At 54.9% G+C, this 15,922-nt stretch overlaps 1 protein-coding gene across 1 annotated transcript; it reads left to right on the top strand.

The window, feature by feature from the left end:
* The first annotated feature begins 6,766 nt into the window (after positions 1-6,766).
* PRDM13 (PR/SET domain 13) lies at positions 6,767-14,235 on the top strand. The gene is made up of 4 exons (XM_027726123.2): positions 6,767-6,907; positions 8,591-8,722; positions 8,821-8,941; positions 11,967-14,235. The coding sequence occupies exons 1-4, from the start codon at positions 6,767-6,769 to the stop codon at positions 13,439-13,441; spliced, it is 1,869 nt and encodes a 622-aa protein (XP_027581924.1). The 3' UTR covers positions 13,442-14,235.
* The last annotated feature ends 1,687 nt before the right edge of the window (positions 14,236-15,922 follow it).

The raw sequence follows: 15,922 nt of genomic DNA, 5'->3' as shown, positions 1-15,922 counted from the left end.
GGAGGGGCAAACCCACCCCAGAGAACGGACTTCAGTCCTTGATCTGAGATTTCAGCAACATTTGCTGTTAAGAGTCGTACCGCTGCTTTCCAGGACAGCCGGGCTTTGCATGTCGCAAACCGAGCCCAGCGCAGAGCTGGAAATAGGGCACCGTGCCCAGGACACTGGGCACACTTCGCCTTGGTCAGCCCCATTTGCTTTCCCCACCCGACCAGACCCACGGGGCGTTGGAAGGTGGCCGCATAAGTGAGGGGCATAATCAGGTGGCGCGAGTAGGACCCTTCCCACTGCCACGGACCAGCCTATTGATAGTGCCAGGGCATTTCCCGAGCGGAGGGGACACCTAGCTCTCCATCACCAAAGAAGGTTGTTCCGTATCACCCCGGGGCTGCCGAGCTCTGCCGGGCTCCGCGGGACACAGGCTTGCCGGGTACTTCGGCACAAAACCGCCCCGTCGGGGAGATAGCTGATTTCCAGAGGAGAGTGCAACGGACGAGAGCAGCAGACGGTCACTAGCTTTTCATCACCACGCTGGGACAAATTAGCTCTGCAAACAAAGGCCCCGATAGCGGTACAGGCTCTTCCCCGTCTGATCGTGATGTGATTAAACATCGTCATTCCGATAACTGACCACAGAGTTTAAAAATCACTAACCTAAATAATTTTCTCGCCATGTTTTGGGCTACCACACCCAGATGAACTCACACATGGAATAGTCACAGTGTCGAGGCCAGGCCTGAGCTTTGGAGGTGGCGTCTCACTACGGCCCCACAAGCGCAGAGTCTACAGCGGCAGGATGCTTTGCGCTGCCGGGGCTGTTCGGGCACGGCTGGTAGGCAAACGCACAGATGGACAGATAGGGCGATGGGTGGATATGGAGGTGGAGCAGCTTTGGGTTAGAAACATAGACTGACAGAATGGTTTGGATTGAAAGAAACCCTTGAAAGATCATCCAGTCTGGGCCGTGGCATCTTCTGCCAGATCGGGCAGGCCCGAGCAGGGAGTACAACCTTCGGCCGTCTCTGCTGCAGCAGGACCGCATCTCCGAAAAATTCATTTCCCTGATACCAGCCCTGGCCTGGGTGTGCAGCGGCGTCTCCCTGATACTCGCATCTCCTCTCCCTGCCTCCCTTCTCCCCTGGGAGCCTGTTCCTTAGGCTAGAATCACCCAGGGAAGTTTTCCCGTGAGGGTTTTCACTCCCATATAAACCCCCAGGGTTTCTAAGCCCGAATACAAACCGGGAACGAGAAAGCCGAGGCTTACTGCCCTTCCCTCTAAGGGGAAACCCAGTGCCAGGGCTCTCGCTACTGCCCACCACTGCCACTTCTTGTTCCCGGCAGTTGCCACGCTGGCATCCCCGCAGAGACATTAGTCCGGTCATTTTTCTGCGTCTCCTTTATTTCCTCAGTTTCTCCCTGAAATCTTTAAAAATCCCCCTTTTCCAGGGGGAGTGTCCAGGCGGGTGGAAGTCTGAGCACAATGAAACCTGAGAATTTCTGTCACTCTCTGCATATGGTCCGAAGTGCTTTAATCCCAATTAGGGGCGGCTGACACACGGTCCTATTCATCCCAATCAGCTCTTGAATACATTTGCCTAGAAATGAACTTCACAAATAGACTTTCTCCTAAATGTGCCCAACAGCAAGGAAAATCGAATTGAGGCAGGGACTCATTCTGAGGCGATCGAGGGAGAAAAGGTATGAATTTATAAGGTACACCGAAACATTGCAATTCAGCAACAAGTTTACTGACTTTTATTTGCACCATGTCAACCGAAAGAACCAAGAGATATGGTGGGGGTTGCAGGAGGGGGGGAATCCGGTTAAAAGGCAACTTTAGACAGACTTTGAATACTTTATGCGGCAAGTTTCGCCTCCAATTGAAGCTGGGCTAAAAGAAAAAAAAAAAAAAACAGCCCCTACACTGGAATTTTTAACGAGCACAAAACGTGCTTGAATCAGATCTGGGCTGACGCTCACGATTAACAATACGAATACCAAATCGAGCTCCTGTCATCTGCCCGGATTCCCATAGAACCTGAATACTATTCAAAAGCTGCTTTAATATCCCACCCGCATGTCGTCTGCACCGCACAGCTGGTTGGGGGCCGCCGGCCCGGCCGCAGCCGCTCGGCCCCGCCAGCCGGCCCCGCCCGCCCGCAGCACTGGGCACCGGGCAGCGGCACCGGCACCGGCAGCGACGCGGCGGGGCGGTGGCTGCGGGCGGCGTCACGGGGGAGGGATGGATGTGATGGGAAGGAACGAAACAGAGAAAAGGGAGATAAAGGGAAGGGGGTTTGAGAAAGAGCGGCTGAAATTTGCGAAGGTGAGCGAGATCAAGGAAAAGATACAGGGAAGTTGCAAAAGAGAAAGGAAGGGGAAGGGAAAGGGGAAGGGAAAGGGGAAGGGAAAGGGGAAGGGAGGGGACGGGGAAGGGGAAGGGGAAGGGGAGAAGGGAGGGGGGAGGGGATCCGTGAAGGGGACGGTGTCCGGGGAAGGGGACGGGGAAGGGACGGGGACGGGGACGGGGAAGGGGGAAAGGGGAAGGGGCAGGGAAGGGCAGGGAAGGGAAGGGAAGGGAAGGGACATGGAAGGGAGGGGAGGGGCGGGGCGGGGGAGGGGCGGGGCGGGCGACGGGGAGGGCGGGGCGGGGATGGCGGGGGAAGGGGAGGGGACAGGGGGAAGGGGGAAGGGGGAAGGGGGAAGGGGGAAGGAGCAGGGGAGGGGAGGGGAGGGGAAAGGGGGAAGGGGAAGGGAGAAGGGGAGGGGAAAGGGGAAAAGGGGAAGGGGTAGGGGGAAGGGGGAAAGGGAAAGGGGGGGAAAGGGGTGAAAGGGGAAAGAAGGAAAGAAAAGAAAGGAAAAGAGAGAGGTAAAAAGAGAAAAGTAAGAGAAAAGACGCTCAGACCGTACTGGTCTCTTCGATTTAAAGTGGATTTCCATGTTACAGGGTCTCAGTAAGCCTCTCCGCCGATCTCCGCCCGGTGCCTTGCATCCCCATCTCCTTGCCGCGGAGCCCTGGGGCCGGCTCGAACAGGGACGGGAGCCTCAGGGCCGTCTCGGGAGGGGACGGGAGTCCCCGGCCGTCCCGTCCTGCAGCCCGGGGAAGGGCAGCCCTGTCGGGGCAAAGCCATTTGGGAAAAAGGTCACCCCGGGAGCCGTCGGCTGGGCCGCCCCGCCGGAGTATGGCCTGCTGAATGAACTTGCAGCATTTTGTTTCAGCCTCCGCTGCGGTGCTCTGAGGCATAATGAGCCGAGCCCTGTATACAGGCATTCATGCTGGTCTGAATGTGGTGTTGAACCTTCTCTGTGCCGGAGCGGTTTGATGGTTTGAATGGAGCTCCCTGGTGGGACATTGCTCTCTGCAACTGTGCCTCTTTGGATGACTGTTGTTCCTTAACATTCATGCCTCATTATGGGGCAACCTGTTAAATCAGGGAGAACAGTGTGCCAAAGTGTTACTCAGGGGCACCGGCAGTTCAGCGGTGGGCATAAATAAGGGCCGCCGAGGAAAATAACTTTCATCACATCTCTGGGCAAAAGTGATCTCTCTTTAATGGTGCCTCTAGTAGTCCGGTTTAAGTATATAAAGAGCGATAGTGGAATGTTTTGATTGAGACTAAACATTGTCTTTGAATAAAGCTGAAACCATGTAATTAATGTGTCTTTTTAATAAGGGACAATACGGTCGTTCAAGCTATTTAATTTCATTTAATTTTCCATCCCATTTGCTCCAAAGGCTGCTTTTACTTTTAACACCCGGCCTTTCACGCTGCATCTTGCTCCAGTGGGCACATTAGATCGGTTTCACCCTTCCTTTTTAGGGAAGGAAAAATAAAAGAAAATGTGGTTCCTTTCCTCTTTTGTGGACAATTTATTTCACTTGGGGAACTTCAACTTTGAGCCACAGGACAGAATAAAAATTGGAGAACTGGTGTGAATGCTTCCAGAGCAAGGGCTTTTCTTTTCTGAGTGGATGGGAACCAGCTACAATCGGCTATATTAATAAATAACTTTCCTCACAGTCGGTCTTTACATGGTCCTATTGATAAAATTGTTCGCGTGTCGTTCACGCTTTTTGACTCATTAAGGCCTGGGAGGGAGCGGCTCCCGAGGCGGAGCAGTGGGGTACCTTGATCGCCTTAAAAGCCCTCTCTCTACCTCTGCGGCTCTCGGAATTTCAAGTCGGTCTCATCCTCTAGTGACCAGGCCAGAGGTTACAGGGACATGTTCATGGCTTAAATTTATTGCCCTCAACTTCTTGCTTATCCTTTTTTCCCCATTCAGGCCGTTGATCAAAGAGGTCATCTTCAGTTCCCCGCATCCTCTCCTCCCTCCTCTTCCCATTCCTGCCGAAGTGAAAACGAACCCACCCCCGCTCCCGGGACGGTCCCTGACGTTGCACCCCGGAGAGATGCGGCCGATGGCCACTGATGCTGCTGGGGAATGGGGCGGGGGGGGGGGGGGGGGAGGCAGACGCGACATTTATCTCGCGTGCGCGCCAATGTGGATCATTACTAAAAATACATTCCCAGCCTGCGCGGACTCAGTGCCGGTCAGCAGCCCCCGGAGCGGGCGGCGGCAGCACCCCGTCCTGTCCTCGTCCCTTCCCGGTGCCTCCCGGTCGGGGGAGCTTCTCACTCCCCGCCCAGCGCACACGGGCAGCGCCCCGGGCGGGACGGGAAGTACGGGAGCACTGCGCTCCCGCCGCTCTCCGCAGAGGCGCTGCCATCTCAGGGCTCGCCCTGGCCGGGGGAGCGGCGCTAGTGACCCAGGCGGACTGGCAGCGCTTTTCCGCGGAGGGGTCGGAACGAACGGCGGCCGGTGTGGGCAAATGTCATCGCAGTAGCGGCGATGACTCGCCAGGCTGAGCTTTAAGTGCTTCCCGGTGCGGTGCAGGGCAGTGAGAGGGGAAAGAAGACCTTTGCGAGCGCCAGTCGGTGAGAGGTGCCGGTTCAAAATCGTCCCCATCCTCCCTGCGCATCCCCGCGGCCTTTGCTCCCACGGTGCCACTCGTGACGGCAGCAAACAAATCCAGAGTAGAAACCACGCACTCGATGACATCGAAAGCGGCGTGCCGAGGTTCATCTTGCAGAAAGCGGGTTTACTTGAAAAGACCCTGCTCAGTTACCTGGCGTGTGTCGTCAGATGCACTCTAAACGTAGCTTTTTGGCTTTTCTGTTGAAAGTTATTAGGGCTGACTATTAGAAAAACGCCACAGGGAAAAAAAAAAAAAAAGAAAAGGAAAAAAAAAGGGAAAAAAAGCTCCATATCTGCAAGTGTTTCTAAACCCTAAACCTTAAAATCTGTAACTTTGCAGCTTCTCCACAGGAGAAAGGTTCAGAATTCTTCCTTTTTAGAGTGTTATGAGATATGGAGCTAAGAAAACCTGCTAGCAGGAATTAGACAGGAGTATAAAAGAGAAAGTGGAAGAATGAATTTGCTACTGTACTCTTTGGTCTGACAGGTATATCTGAACTGTTGCACCCACGTAAGAAAAAAGTCGCACACCTTTCCTTTTCAGCTCCTGAAAATTTTTGGGACATTTATCCAGCTGACTTAATCCTAGCTCTTCGTTGTATCTTAATTAAAATATTTATGCGAAGAGGAGGGACATAGGCGGACACTGTCCGAAAAGCTTCGTTCTGGCTTTATTTAAAGTCGCTTTTTGCAGGTTCCACCTCCAAAAGAGGTCTCAGTGCAAGAAATTTTGCGTGTGGGCAAGGAAGCTGCGGATGTATTAAACGAGGAATTCAGCTTCACGCTGTTTGCTAGACATCTGTGTTTTCTGCTATCCATACCTTCCTGTTTCCTGGTGGCTGTATGTCTCTATTTCCTCCTGTCTCTATTTCTTAATCGCACGAACTACAGGCACAACTTCCCCAGCACTCGCAGGTGCAGCGGTTTCTGTTTTACAAGGGTTACGGCGTCTCATATTTTGTGCTATTCATCCTCCTTAAGGATCAAAGCTCTTCTGAACAGATTACTGGCCTGAAACCAAACCACTGAAATGGTAATATGGTAGTTCTTTTAAAAAAAGTGTAGGTATTTTCTGGTGTTTTCCCATCAAGTACCTGCCCAAATTCTGTATGGCACACGCCGGGAATCAATAGAAGTTAACAAGTCCTCAAAACATTCCCCATCTCTTTGTTTAATCTCCTTTACAATAAAGCAAAGGGAAGAGAATTAAAAATCTTTGAAGTATATTAAGCCTCAAAAGGCTCAGCCAAGTAGACTTAAAATAGTCACTTATTTTCCAAAACTGGTTTGTCGAGGAACAATAAAAGGAAGTAAAATTTATGGAGAAATTATACAGTGGATTTGTCACTTAAAATATCGTAACTGTCTCGGGGACAATACCCCATGCTGAGGATTAATGGTCCCTCCAGACCTTTGATTCACCAGCGCCTTTTCTTTGCCCTTGACAAATTGGATTTTTAGGAATGGGAAGGTCGCCTGGCCCATTGTCTGCCAGCCATTCACTCCGCCTGATTATGCAGGAGGGTTAGGGAAAGGCTCCATGTGACCCTCTTGGATGGGACTCCGCAGCTGCTCGAGGAGCCAAACTCTCTCACCAAACTCTGCGCCCCAGAGCATCCCCCTGCCAAGGGGTACCCCTCCTGCTCCCGTTGAAAAGCCAGCGTCCACACACCGCCGCGTCACTCTGCGGGCGGAGATACGCCTGTGCTCATCCTCCCGCCGCCTGCCGCTGTCACTCCGGCACCCTTAAGTAGTTAGGGTTCCCGAGCGCTCACACCCAGCGGCAGCGATGCAAACCAGCAGGGCTCCGGCCATCAGCGTCAGCGCGGAGAGCTGCATCCCGGCTGGGCTGCGCTTGGGTCCTGTGCCGGGCACCTTCAAACTGGGCAAGTACCTGTCAGATCGCAAGGAGCCAGGACCCAAAAAAAAGGTATTTTCCTATGGTCTCTCCTGCACTGCTGGACCTTGATTATTCATTGGCTCGGGGGAAGCCGGCTTTGGGAGAAGAGGTTGCTCTTCTCCCGTTTCTCTTCGATCTTCCCTTCTTAGAGTGAGCCAGGAAAGGAAAGGGAAGCGTTTCCAGAGCGTCCTGAGATGTCTCCCCGTGGCTCTGCCAGGAAAGCCTGCCCGCCCGTGCCCTCTCCCTCTCCTCCTCAGCGCCGGGGGTCCCCAGCGCGGCCGGCCTCCGCGGCGAGGCCGGGGGATACGGGAGCTCTCCCGGAGGAGCGGACGCGCCCGCCCCCGCCTTGGACATAGACGTGCTGGAAGCGTCGTCTGAGCCCCGTGCCCGGTGTCGGAGGGCCCTAGTCCCGCCGGCCGGCCCCCGCCCCCCGGGGCTCCACTCATTGGGGCATTGCCCAGTAGGGCGAGGACGTGCTACGGCCGGCTCCTCGACCCTGGAGCTCCGTCGAGACGGGGGCATGTGGCTTTCACAGTCCCCGTGTTTTGTCCGGGAAAGGAGCAGATGCACCAATTTATTTCTGCGTTTGGCTCGGGTTCGTGCCTCCTATCCCTCTCCTCGGCCGATTGTCCTTTGGCTTGGGCCGGAGGGGAGCTTGAGGGGAGCGAGCCGGGGCTACTCCGGAGGCGGAGACGGGGTGCGGGTCGCAGATCTCAGGGCAGCTCGACCTCCTGCCAAAGCCTCAGATCGTCTCCTGCTCCCGGAGCTGCAAATAACACGCACAGCCGGAGCGGGAGGGATGACGGACAGCCGGCTACCGGCTTCGGGGTCAGTCCATGTCCGAGCTGGGAAGGATCGAGGAAGAGGCGGTGAAGGGCTCTCGCCCCGTCCATCAGGCTCTTCAGAGGGCTGCGGATGAGACCCCTCCTTCCACCCCCCGGGCAGCAGCGGCTCACGCGTTCCGCTCTGATTTTTAATGCCCTTTAATTGTTTTTAAACGCTCTGCCAGCCCACTCAAATTTATTTCTCATCTGGCTCCCTTGGTTTCTCGCTTTAGACTGCTTTGTTCCGATTACTTTTATTGCACGGTCGTTCAGGGAATGGGCACTTCATTTTCTCTTTGTATGGGCAAGCAGATTATGAAGTATGGGGCTACAGGGACTTTGTAGCTAAGCAGAATCTTCTCCCCTTTTTCCCTCCTCGTTTCCTGACAAGTCTTGTATGCCGCAATTGCTTTGCACAGACTCAGACTACACAAACTCTTAAAAAAAATTATCTTAACTGGGCATTTAATATTGCGTTAAGCTCAGTGCAGAAGCTGCGACTGAACAAGGTGCGTTTGAACCAGTGCGACCCAAGGGAAAAATCCCATTTCCCCTCGCAATGGTGCAGGTCTCCGCCGGGCCCCGGGTTTTCCATCCTTACCCTCAGAGCAGCAACTTCCTCCAGGGCAGCCTCAGCTCTCCTAAGGCACCTGAGAGCCGAGGAAGATCCTACCCAAAGATGGGTGGGGATGGAAGCATCAAACGGGCGGCAAAAGGAGATGCTCTCGCCGCTGCTTCCAGCTGCGATGCTCAGCCCCCTGCCTAGCTCGGGGAACCGGGCTCGCCAGGCAAGGTAGAGCGGGCAGACAAGCAGGGAGAAGGGTAAGCCTTTTGCTTTCTTTGTGTTTCATCTGACGTGAAAATGACAGCTGTGCCGCCTGTCTTTCAGGTGCGGATGGTGAGAGGGGAATTAGTGGATGAAGCTGGGAGCTCAGCTTTGGAGTGGATAGGGTTAATTCGGGCTGCCCGAAACTCCCAAGAGCAGACACTGGAGGCTGTTGCGGATCTGCCAGGAGGACAGGTATCTCACTCGCGGCTCCGGGCTGGCCTGGCACCACTCTCTGTCACCTGCCTCCCCTCTCAAGCCTCCTGAAGAAGTTTCCTTTCTCACCCTCCCAGATTTTCTACCGGGCGCTGAGAGATGTCCAGCCGGGAGAGGAGCTCACCGTCTGGTACTCCAACCCCCTGGCGCAGTGGTTTGACATCCCCGTCACGGCCACCCCGACGCACGACGAGAAAGGTACAGATGCGGGCATTCATTTCAGAGCAACCAAATTAAATGAAACAGAACAAACCCTCTTTAACTGACACCTTTGACGGGAACTCAAACTGCGGCAGGCAAACGCGGGCTCTCAGAAAAATAAATGCCAGTACAGCTGCAGTGACTTTTAACCCGACACCCTTTACAATAAGACTCCATCTGCTTATATTTAAAGGGTGATCTATTAACTCAGTAACGTATGGAAAGGCCCCCGTCCGTCGAGTCGTTCCGTCATCGGCACGATTTAATGATCCTTTGATAGGTAAATGGGATTTCTGTGAAACATCGCTATGGTTGTTACGCGAGACAGCAATTTGGCTTAATAGTTGTTAAAAAAAACGGGTTTGCCTTCCGTGCTTCTCAGTCAGAGTTTCAGAGACTCTTTTAGGATTCTCTTGAGGGTAGATTCACATAGTCAAGTCAAAACGGGTACTAGGCAGTCCCTGTAAACTAGGATGCATTAGGTAAAAAGTTAAGCCGGCGTCAAATCACATTCAGATCAGGATATCCCAGGATATTGGGAAGGGGAAGACACCCATCTGGGACGGCCTGCTTCAATCCACAAACTGATTCTTAGCTGGAATTACACTGGGTGTTAACAAAATGATAAGTTGGCAGCACATTAAACGAAGGAAAAGAAGACGGAAGGCTTCAGTGTTCAACTGTCGGACTTTTCCTGCGGCGGGCCCCTCCCGCTGATCCCGTGTCCGGCCGCTCCCCAGGGCGTCTGTAGCGGTAGCAGCCTGCTACCGGCATTCGCTCCCCTCGGGCTCGGTGGGCGGCGAGGGAACCCCGTCCGCTCTTGCTCGACGGAGAAGACCCTTCATCTTGGCAGTGTCCCCGGGAAGGGAGCGAGGGCACGACCCGGGCAGGGGCTACCCCCTCCCCCTGTCACGGCTGGCCGCTCCGCAGGGTGACCAGGGTCCGGCACGAAGGGATGGCTGGCCGAACGCCGGGCTCTGGCTGCTATGTCCCATCGACTTGTGCGATGCGCAAGAGACCAAATCCCTCCTTGTACTGAAGCTATACGAGGAAAAGAAACTCTTGGGCACGTCTTTGTGTCCGCCCCCCCCCCCAAGGACAATGAGGCCATGGGTCTGCGGCGGGTCACCCCCTCGAAAAGCTAGGAGAAATTTCGGCTGCAAGAAAGGACACACTGCTGGGTTGTGTCCCCATCTTCCCCTTTGCAGCAGTCCCTGTCTGCGGATGGGTACCAGTGCTGTTCAGAGGAAATAAAGGCAAGAGAACTCAAGTTTGCAAGAGGTTCCCAGCCTGTGGCATCTTCCTCGTCCCGTCGAAGCAAGGCTGAGTTGCAGACTGACCCTAGGGATCTGCTGTGTCTCCGGCCCCACAGTTTCCAGACTAATTAGTACGGACTAAATGTAACAGTATGCTGAAGTGCTCTTCTTTTAAAGATAATACGCTGAAAAAAACCCAAAAAACCCAAAGCAAAACCAAACCTCAAAACCCCTACCAACCGAATAAAGAGGGAGGAAGAATTTTTTTTTTTTTTTTTTTTTCTGAGGATAGACCCTGGAGAGACCCGCAAAGGCAAGAAAAGGTTGCAGGTGGGAGCCCGCGGAGATCCGTGGCCACATTCTTTTCGATCCGTGCCATTCCTTTACCCTTTTCCGATGCATGGCAGTAGGATTGCAGCCGTGGTTCCTCCTCCCTCGGCCGCTGCCTCTCCGGGGCCCGGGCAGACACGGTCCCGTCTCCCTCCCTCCCTCCTCGACGGGAGAAAAAACAGCGTCCAACGACTTCACAACGCTGCAGATTCCGGGACCGCCTCTCCATGGCAAGTGAGAAAGGGCTGCGCACGGAGGCGAGGACACAGGCGGCAAGACACGCAACAGCGCCGGATCCTTCCACGCGAGTTCGCTCCCGACTTTCCCGCGGAGAGCGAAGATTTCGTTTTCCACCCGCAGCGGACACCGAGTGATGCCTATCCAAAGCCCTCTAGGGAGGCTGGTCGCGGCCATCGTGTCCACCTCGGTGACCCGCTGCCCTCCGTGTGCCCCGACAGACGCGGCGTGCAGTGAAACAACTCTATCCCCATCGTTGCCCACGGCGTTCCCCGAAACGTGAGGAGCTGGCCTCAGGCCTGGAATAGGTTCTCATTTCCGTGTGGCACTTGACCTTACCTTTGGCGTTTCGGTGCATTAAACTGTGGGGTGAGAATCAGCTGGGGAACGATCAGGGTGGGCAAGAGCTCAGGGGGAAATGCGTGGGCTTACTGTTGTATTGTGGTGACTGGGAGAAATGAGAGAGGGAAAGATGGATACATGTAGAGAGCAGAAAGGAAAAGAGAGAAGAGAGAGAAGGAGAAAGGGAAGGAAAATGTAAGGTAAAGGATAGAGGAAAGGGAAAGTGAGGGAGAGCGAGTTGGAAAGGAAGGAAGCAAGGAAGAGAGAGAGAGTGAGGAAGAGAGAGAGAAATAACGAAATAAAGAAAAATATTCCCAGACAGGTGGCCACAGAGGCAGCGTTTCACCATCGGGGCTGGGGAGATGCTCCTCCTTGGGAAGACTCTCCTGACAAGCAGGGTCAGGAGGGGGAAAACGGAGCTTAAGCCTCTGTGGTGTCGGGCAGCCATCACAGCCCAGCTACCGAGGTCTGTTCCGCTTCAGAGAAGCCGAAATGTTTAGGGGACGGGGCACAAAGGGCATTGTCCTCTGAAAGGGAACGATTACATATGGCCCATACATATCGGATATTGTCTCGCCGCTTAATGAGGGGCTCACGATCATTAGATTGGCCTTTGTTCGGTGCAGCCGACTCCCTGACATACGCTACCTCCTCTGCAAACGCCAACAGATGGGCCCCCCGACAGAGGACTCGCGGCGGCAGCTGCTCCCCCCGGCCCTACGGCGCCCCGTTCGCGTGAGCCTGCACCGCTCCGCATCCCGGCACGGCACGGAGGGGGTGGGACGAGGCTGAAGGGGCGCGGGGATGCGCGGGGATGCGCGGCCACCGCTGACGGGTCCCTCCGCTTGCCTTTGCAGGGGAGGAGCGGTACATCTGCTGGTACTGCTGGAGGACCTTCAAGTACCCCAACAGCCTCAAGGCCCACGTCCACTTCCACTGCGCGCTGAGCCACGGCCGGCCCTTCCTCCACCACGACCACGGCCGGCCGGCCGCCACCACCTTCGGCCTGCCCCCCAAGGAGCCTCCGGCCGCCTCGCTGCGCGGGCACCCACCGCCCAGCTGCGGCCCTCGGGAGGCCGTCAAGCGGGAGTCTGCCGCCGCCTCCCCGCCGCTCGCCAAACCGGCGCTGCCCAAGCGGGCGACGGGCAAGGAGGAGCAGGAGCGCGCCCTGGACATGAGCGTGGGGGCCGCCCGCGGGCCGGGGCCGCTGCTGGGGCCGGCGGGCGGCAACGGGCTGGCACTGTGCCCCGGGGCACGCTCGGCCTTCCGCCCCGCCGGGTCGCTGCGGGAGGAGGCGCGGGGCGCCGCCGCCCTCGGCTTCTCCAAACTGCTGGGGGGACTGAAGGCGGGACGCGCCGCCGCCGAGGCACCGCCCAAGTGCGGGGCGCTGCCGGGCGAGGCCGCCCCGCAGGCAGCGGCAGCGGCAGCGGCGGGCCTGGCTTGCGGCGGTGGGCTGCGCGCCTTCCCGCTGCTGTCACCGCTGGAGGAAGCCTCAGCCTTCCGGCAGGTGGAGCGGGGGCTGCCCGCGGCCGCGCTGCCGCCCGCCCGCTACCCGCCGCTGTCCGGCGGAGCGCTGGAGCGCTTCGCGCTGCCGCCCTTCGAGGGGCTGAAGGCGTACGCGGGAGAGTGCGGGCTGCCCGTGATGCCGCTCACCGTCTACAACGGGGAGCTGCTCTACGGCGCCGCGCCCTACTACCCGCTGAAGCTGCACCTCGGCGGCCTCCTCAAGTACCCCGAGTCGGTGTCGTACTTTGCGGGGCCGGCAGCGGGGCTTCACGCTGCCGAGTTGGGTTCGCTGGCCAGCATCGACCGGGAGATCGCCATGCACACGCAGCAGCTCTCCGAGCTGGCGGCCGAGAAGGGCCGCGGGAGGCTGGAGGCGCTGCCGGCGGGGGCAGCGGGGGCGGCTGGAGGAAAGCCCAAGACCGGGCACTTGTGCCTCTACTGCGGGAAGCTGTACTCCCGAAAGTACGGGCTGAAGATCCACATGCGGACTCACACCGGCTACAAGCCGCTCAAGTGCAAGGTCTGCCTGCGGCCCTTCGGGGACCCCAGCAACCTCAACAAACACATCCGCCTGCACGCCGAGGGCAACACGCCCTACCGCTGCGAGTACTGCGGGAAGGTGCTGGTGCGACGCCGCGACCTGGAGCGGCACGTCAAGTCCCGGCACCCGGGGCAGAGCCTCGGCAAGGCGGCCGAGGACAAGAGTGACTCTGGCTACGCGCAACCCGAGCAGGAGCAAAAGACTGACAACGAGAGCGACGTGGACGTCTGCTTCACCGACGACCAGAGCGACCCGGAGAGCGGCAGCCGGCACCGCGAGCAGTGATGCGAGAGGCGGCCGCGGTGGGGCAGGGGCGAGGGGAGCGCTGCAGCCCCCCCTCCCTCTTATTCTGGTCTCCCGGCCTCCCGAGGCGGTCCCACGGGAGGCCGCGTCGCAGGGGAGCGCAGGCTATCGGGCAGCCGCTGCCGGCGGGGCGGACTGGGGTGCGCGGGCGTCCCCGGGCTTCTTCCGCAGCGTCGCCTCCGGCGCTGCAGCCGCGGTATCGGGACAGGGGCGGGAGGGCGAAACCTTGGCGGGCTCGGGATCCCGCCGGACAGGCACTGCATCCCCATAGGCGCCCGCATTTCCGTGGCCATATATTTTTATTGTATCTTTGTGTCGAGAAAATTGTGCCTTTTTGAAACGATTTTTTTCTATGCGCTCTCCCGTCACTCGTTCCCAGCAGTCTGAGCCGTGGGCTCAGCAGCAGACCCGGATCTGCAAGCGTCACCTGTACACTTTATTTGACATCTCAGATGTGCTTGCTCAGGTCATAATAAAGCAATACCAACAGCTTTTTGAAAAGACAGATAAAAACAGGCAACAAAAAGCCACGCTTGCAGCACTGAAGAGGTTCGCATAACAGGTGCACCATTTGATCAAGTTGCAATTATTTATAACAGATAATATTTGAGTAACAAATGTAAAATAAATATTGAAAAGCATGAATCTAAGAGCACGCACTATATAATTTTAAAGGAAATACACTCTCTGTTTGGTAGAATACAAATGTGGTGTATGTTTGTTTTCTAATGAACGATGTACAGTGGATACAGTATTTTGGTCTTGGTTCCAGTTTGTCATGCGATTTTTTTAAAAAAAGAAATAAAGTTACTGACAAACTACTGTTTGTCTAGTTGTTCACTGAAGTGCTGTCAGCAGCATCTCATGTTTCTCCACAATGTTTCTGACGATCAGAAGCTCAGCCCAGATCCATCTGTATACAGCGTCTTTGGGTCAAGCTCTAAGGAATTTGTCCCTGAATATTTCGTCTGAACATTTTTCTCCTCACTCGCAAACCAGTAAAAGTCCCTAATTCAATCCATTCTTCCTTATGCCTACTTCCCTATTTTTGAAAATTATTTTTTTGTTTGTTTTCTTTTGCACAGGGCCAGCGCAGAGATGTTAAAGGCTGAACATTACTAGTCTGCTTTATCTGTTTGCATTCGGTCAAACGCGTCCCTTTTGCAAACACTCTTCCTTGGGATCGTTGTTACTTTCATTTCAGGGAAAAATCTTCTCATACTGTTGTTATGAAAAACCTGAAACGAGTGCAACTTTAAAAAAAGACTGTCAGAAAATCTGTTTCCCCTGTAAGCTCCTTCAGCTCACCAGGCAAAAGGATGCAAGACTGCCGCCAGCGACCTGCCAGCTGTGACCCGCCAGCTGTGCGGGTCTGCCTGCTTAGGTCCGATCTGGGGCTTTTCGTGGGAGTGTGCCCTCGGGCAGGCAGAGAGGCAGCAAGGAACCCCGTTTTTTGGTTTTGCGTAGCTCACAACTCTGAAGCAGATGGTAAATCTCTTCGATTGTTGTCTATACTTAGAAGACTGTGAGGTTTCAGGATCGAGCCCTATCTCAGTCGAGGGTGTAGGTGACGCAATGCAAAATACAAATTACTTTCAGTATCTGAAATAATTTCAGATTCAAAGCTGATCCTCCGTTTGCTCACTTAAGATTAAACGTGCTTGACAGCAATAGGAGGAGGGAATTCAAACGTCAGGCTTGAATCAATAGCTGTAGCTTCTTCTTTTTTTCCCCCCCCCCCTCCCATTTCGGGGCTAGTGCACTAAGTACCCACTTACTCGATTCCTTTTATCCCAGGACGCAAGTTTCTGTCATGAAAATAAATGGGAAAGGTCTCTTCTGCGGAGGGCGGGATCTTGTTCATCTGTCAGCGGAGCCGAAAATCCTGTTGTCATTTATAGCATCGTCAGCGGCACCTGGAGTATTTCTGGTCAGTTCTTTATTTCAATACTTATCCATTACCTTCCCCAAGGAAGGCACCCACCCTGGAGATGCTGCCGGGGAGAGATGCATCGTGTCTGCTATGAGGTCGTGGAAAGGGTAGAATAGTAGAACTGCGATCCGAAAATTATTTCCATGTCTGTAGAGTTTGTGAGTTTTAATAGAAGTATCCCATCATATTGTAATATTTGGGACACCATTACCAAAAAAAAAAAAAAAAAAAGGTACTCCAGAGAGTCAATTTCTATGGATTGGTGGTTTGTAAATATAATAATCAGTCTTTGAGTAAAGAAAAAAAACCAACAATCCAGAAATCAAACTAAATATAACGAACCGCAAACAACCGAAGTCAAGAAAAAAAAAAGCAACAAAATACGGTTTGTCTGGTGTTTCTTTTTTTTTGTGTTTTGTTTTGTTTTGTTTTGTTTTTAAGTGCTATGCAGCGGCTAAATCGAAATACAAAATACAGGGGGAGACACACGGAGAAATTCTGCCACACTGACTTTTAGGGCCCCATTCCTA

The sequence above is a fragment of the Pipra filicauda genome, unplaced genomic scaffold (genome assembly GCF_003945595.2).
Source record: "Pipra filicauda isolate LSUMZ 115617 unplaced genomic scaffold, ASM394559v2 scaffold128_size5466820_pilon, whole genome shotgun sequence".
Taxonomy (NCBI): Eukaryota; Metazoa; Chordata; class Aves; order Passeriformes; family Pipridae; genus Pipra; species Pipra filicauda.
This window is presented reverse-complemented; position numbering and strand designations above follow the sequence as displayed.

Coding starts and splice junctions, on each gene's coding strand:
- PRDM13 (XM_027726123.2), top strand. CDS start 6,767: ATGCAAACCAGCAGGGCTCCGGCCATCAGCGTCAGCGCGGAGAGCTGC. Junction 6,908..8,590: donor AGCCAGGACCCAAAAAAAAG/GTATTTTCCTAT, acceptor CCTGTCTTTCAG/GTGCGGATGGTGAGAGGGGA. Junction 8,723..8,820: donor CGGATCTGCCAGGAGGACAG/GTATCTCACTCG, acceptor TCACCCTCCCAG/ATTTTCTACCGGGCGCTGAG.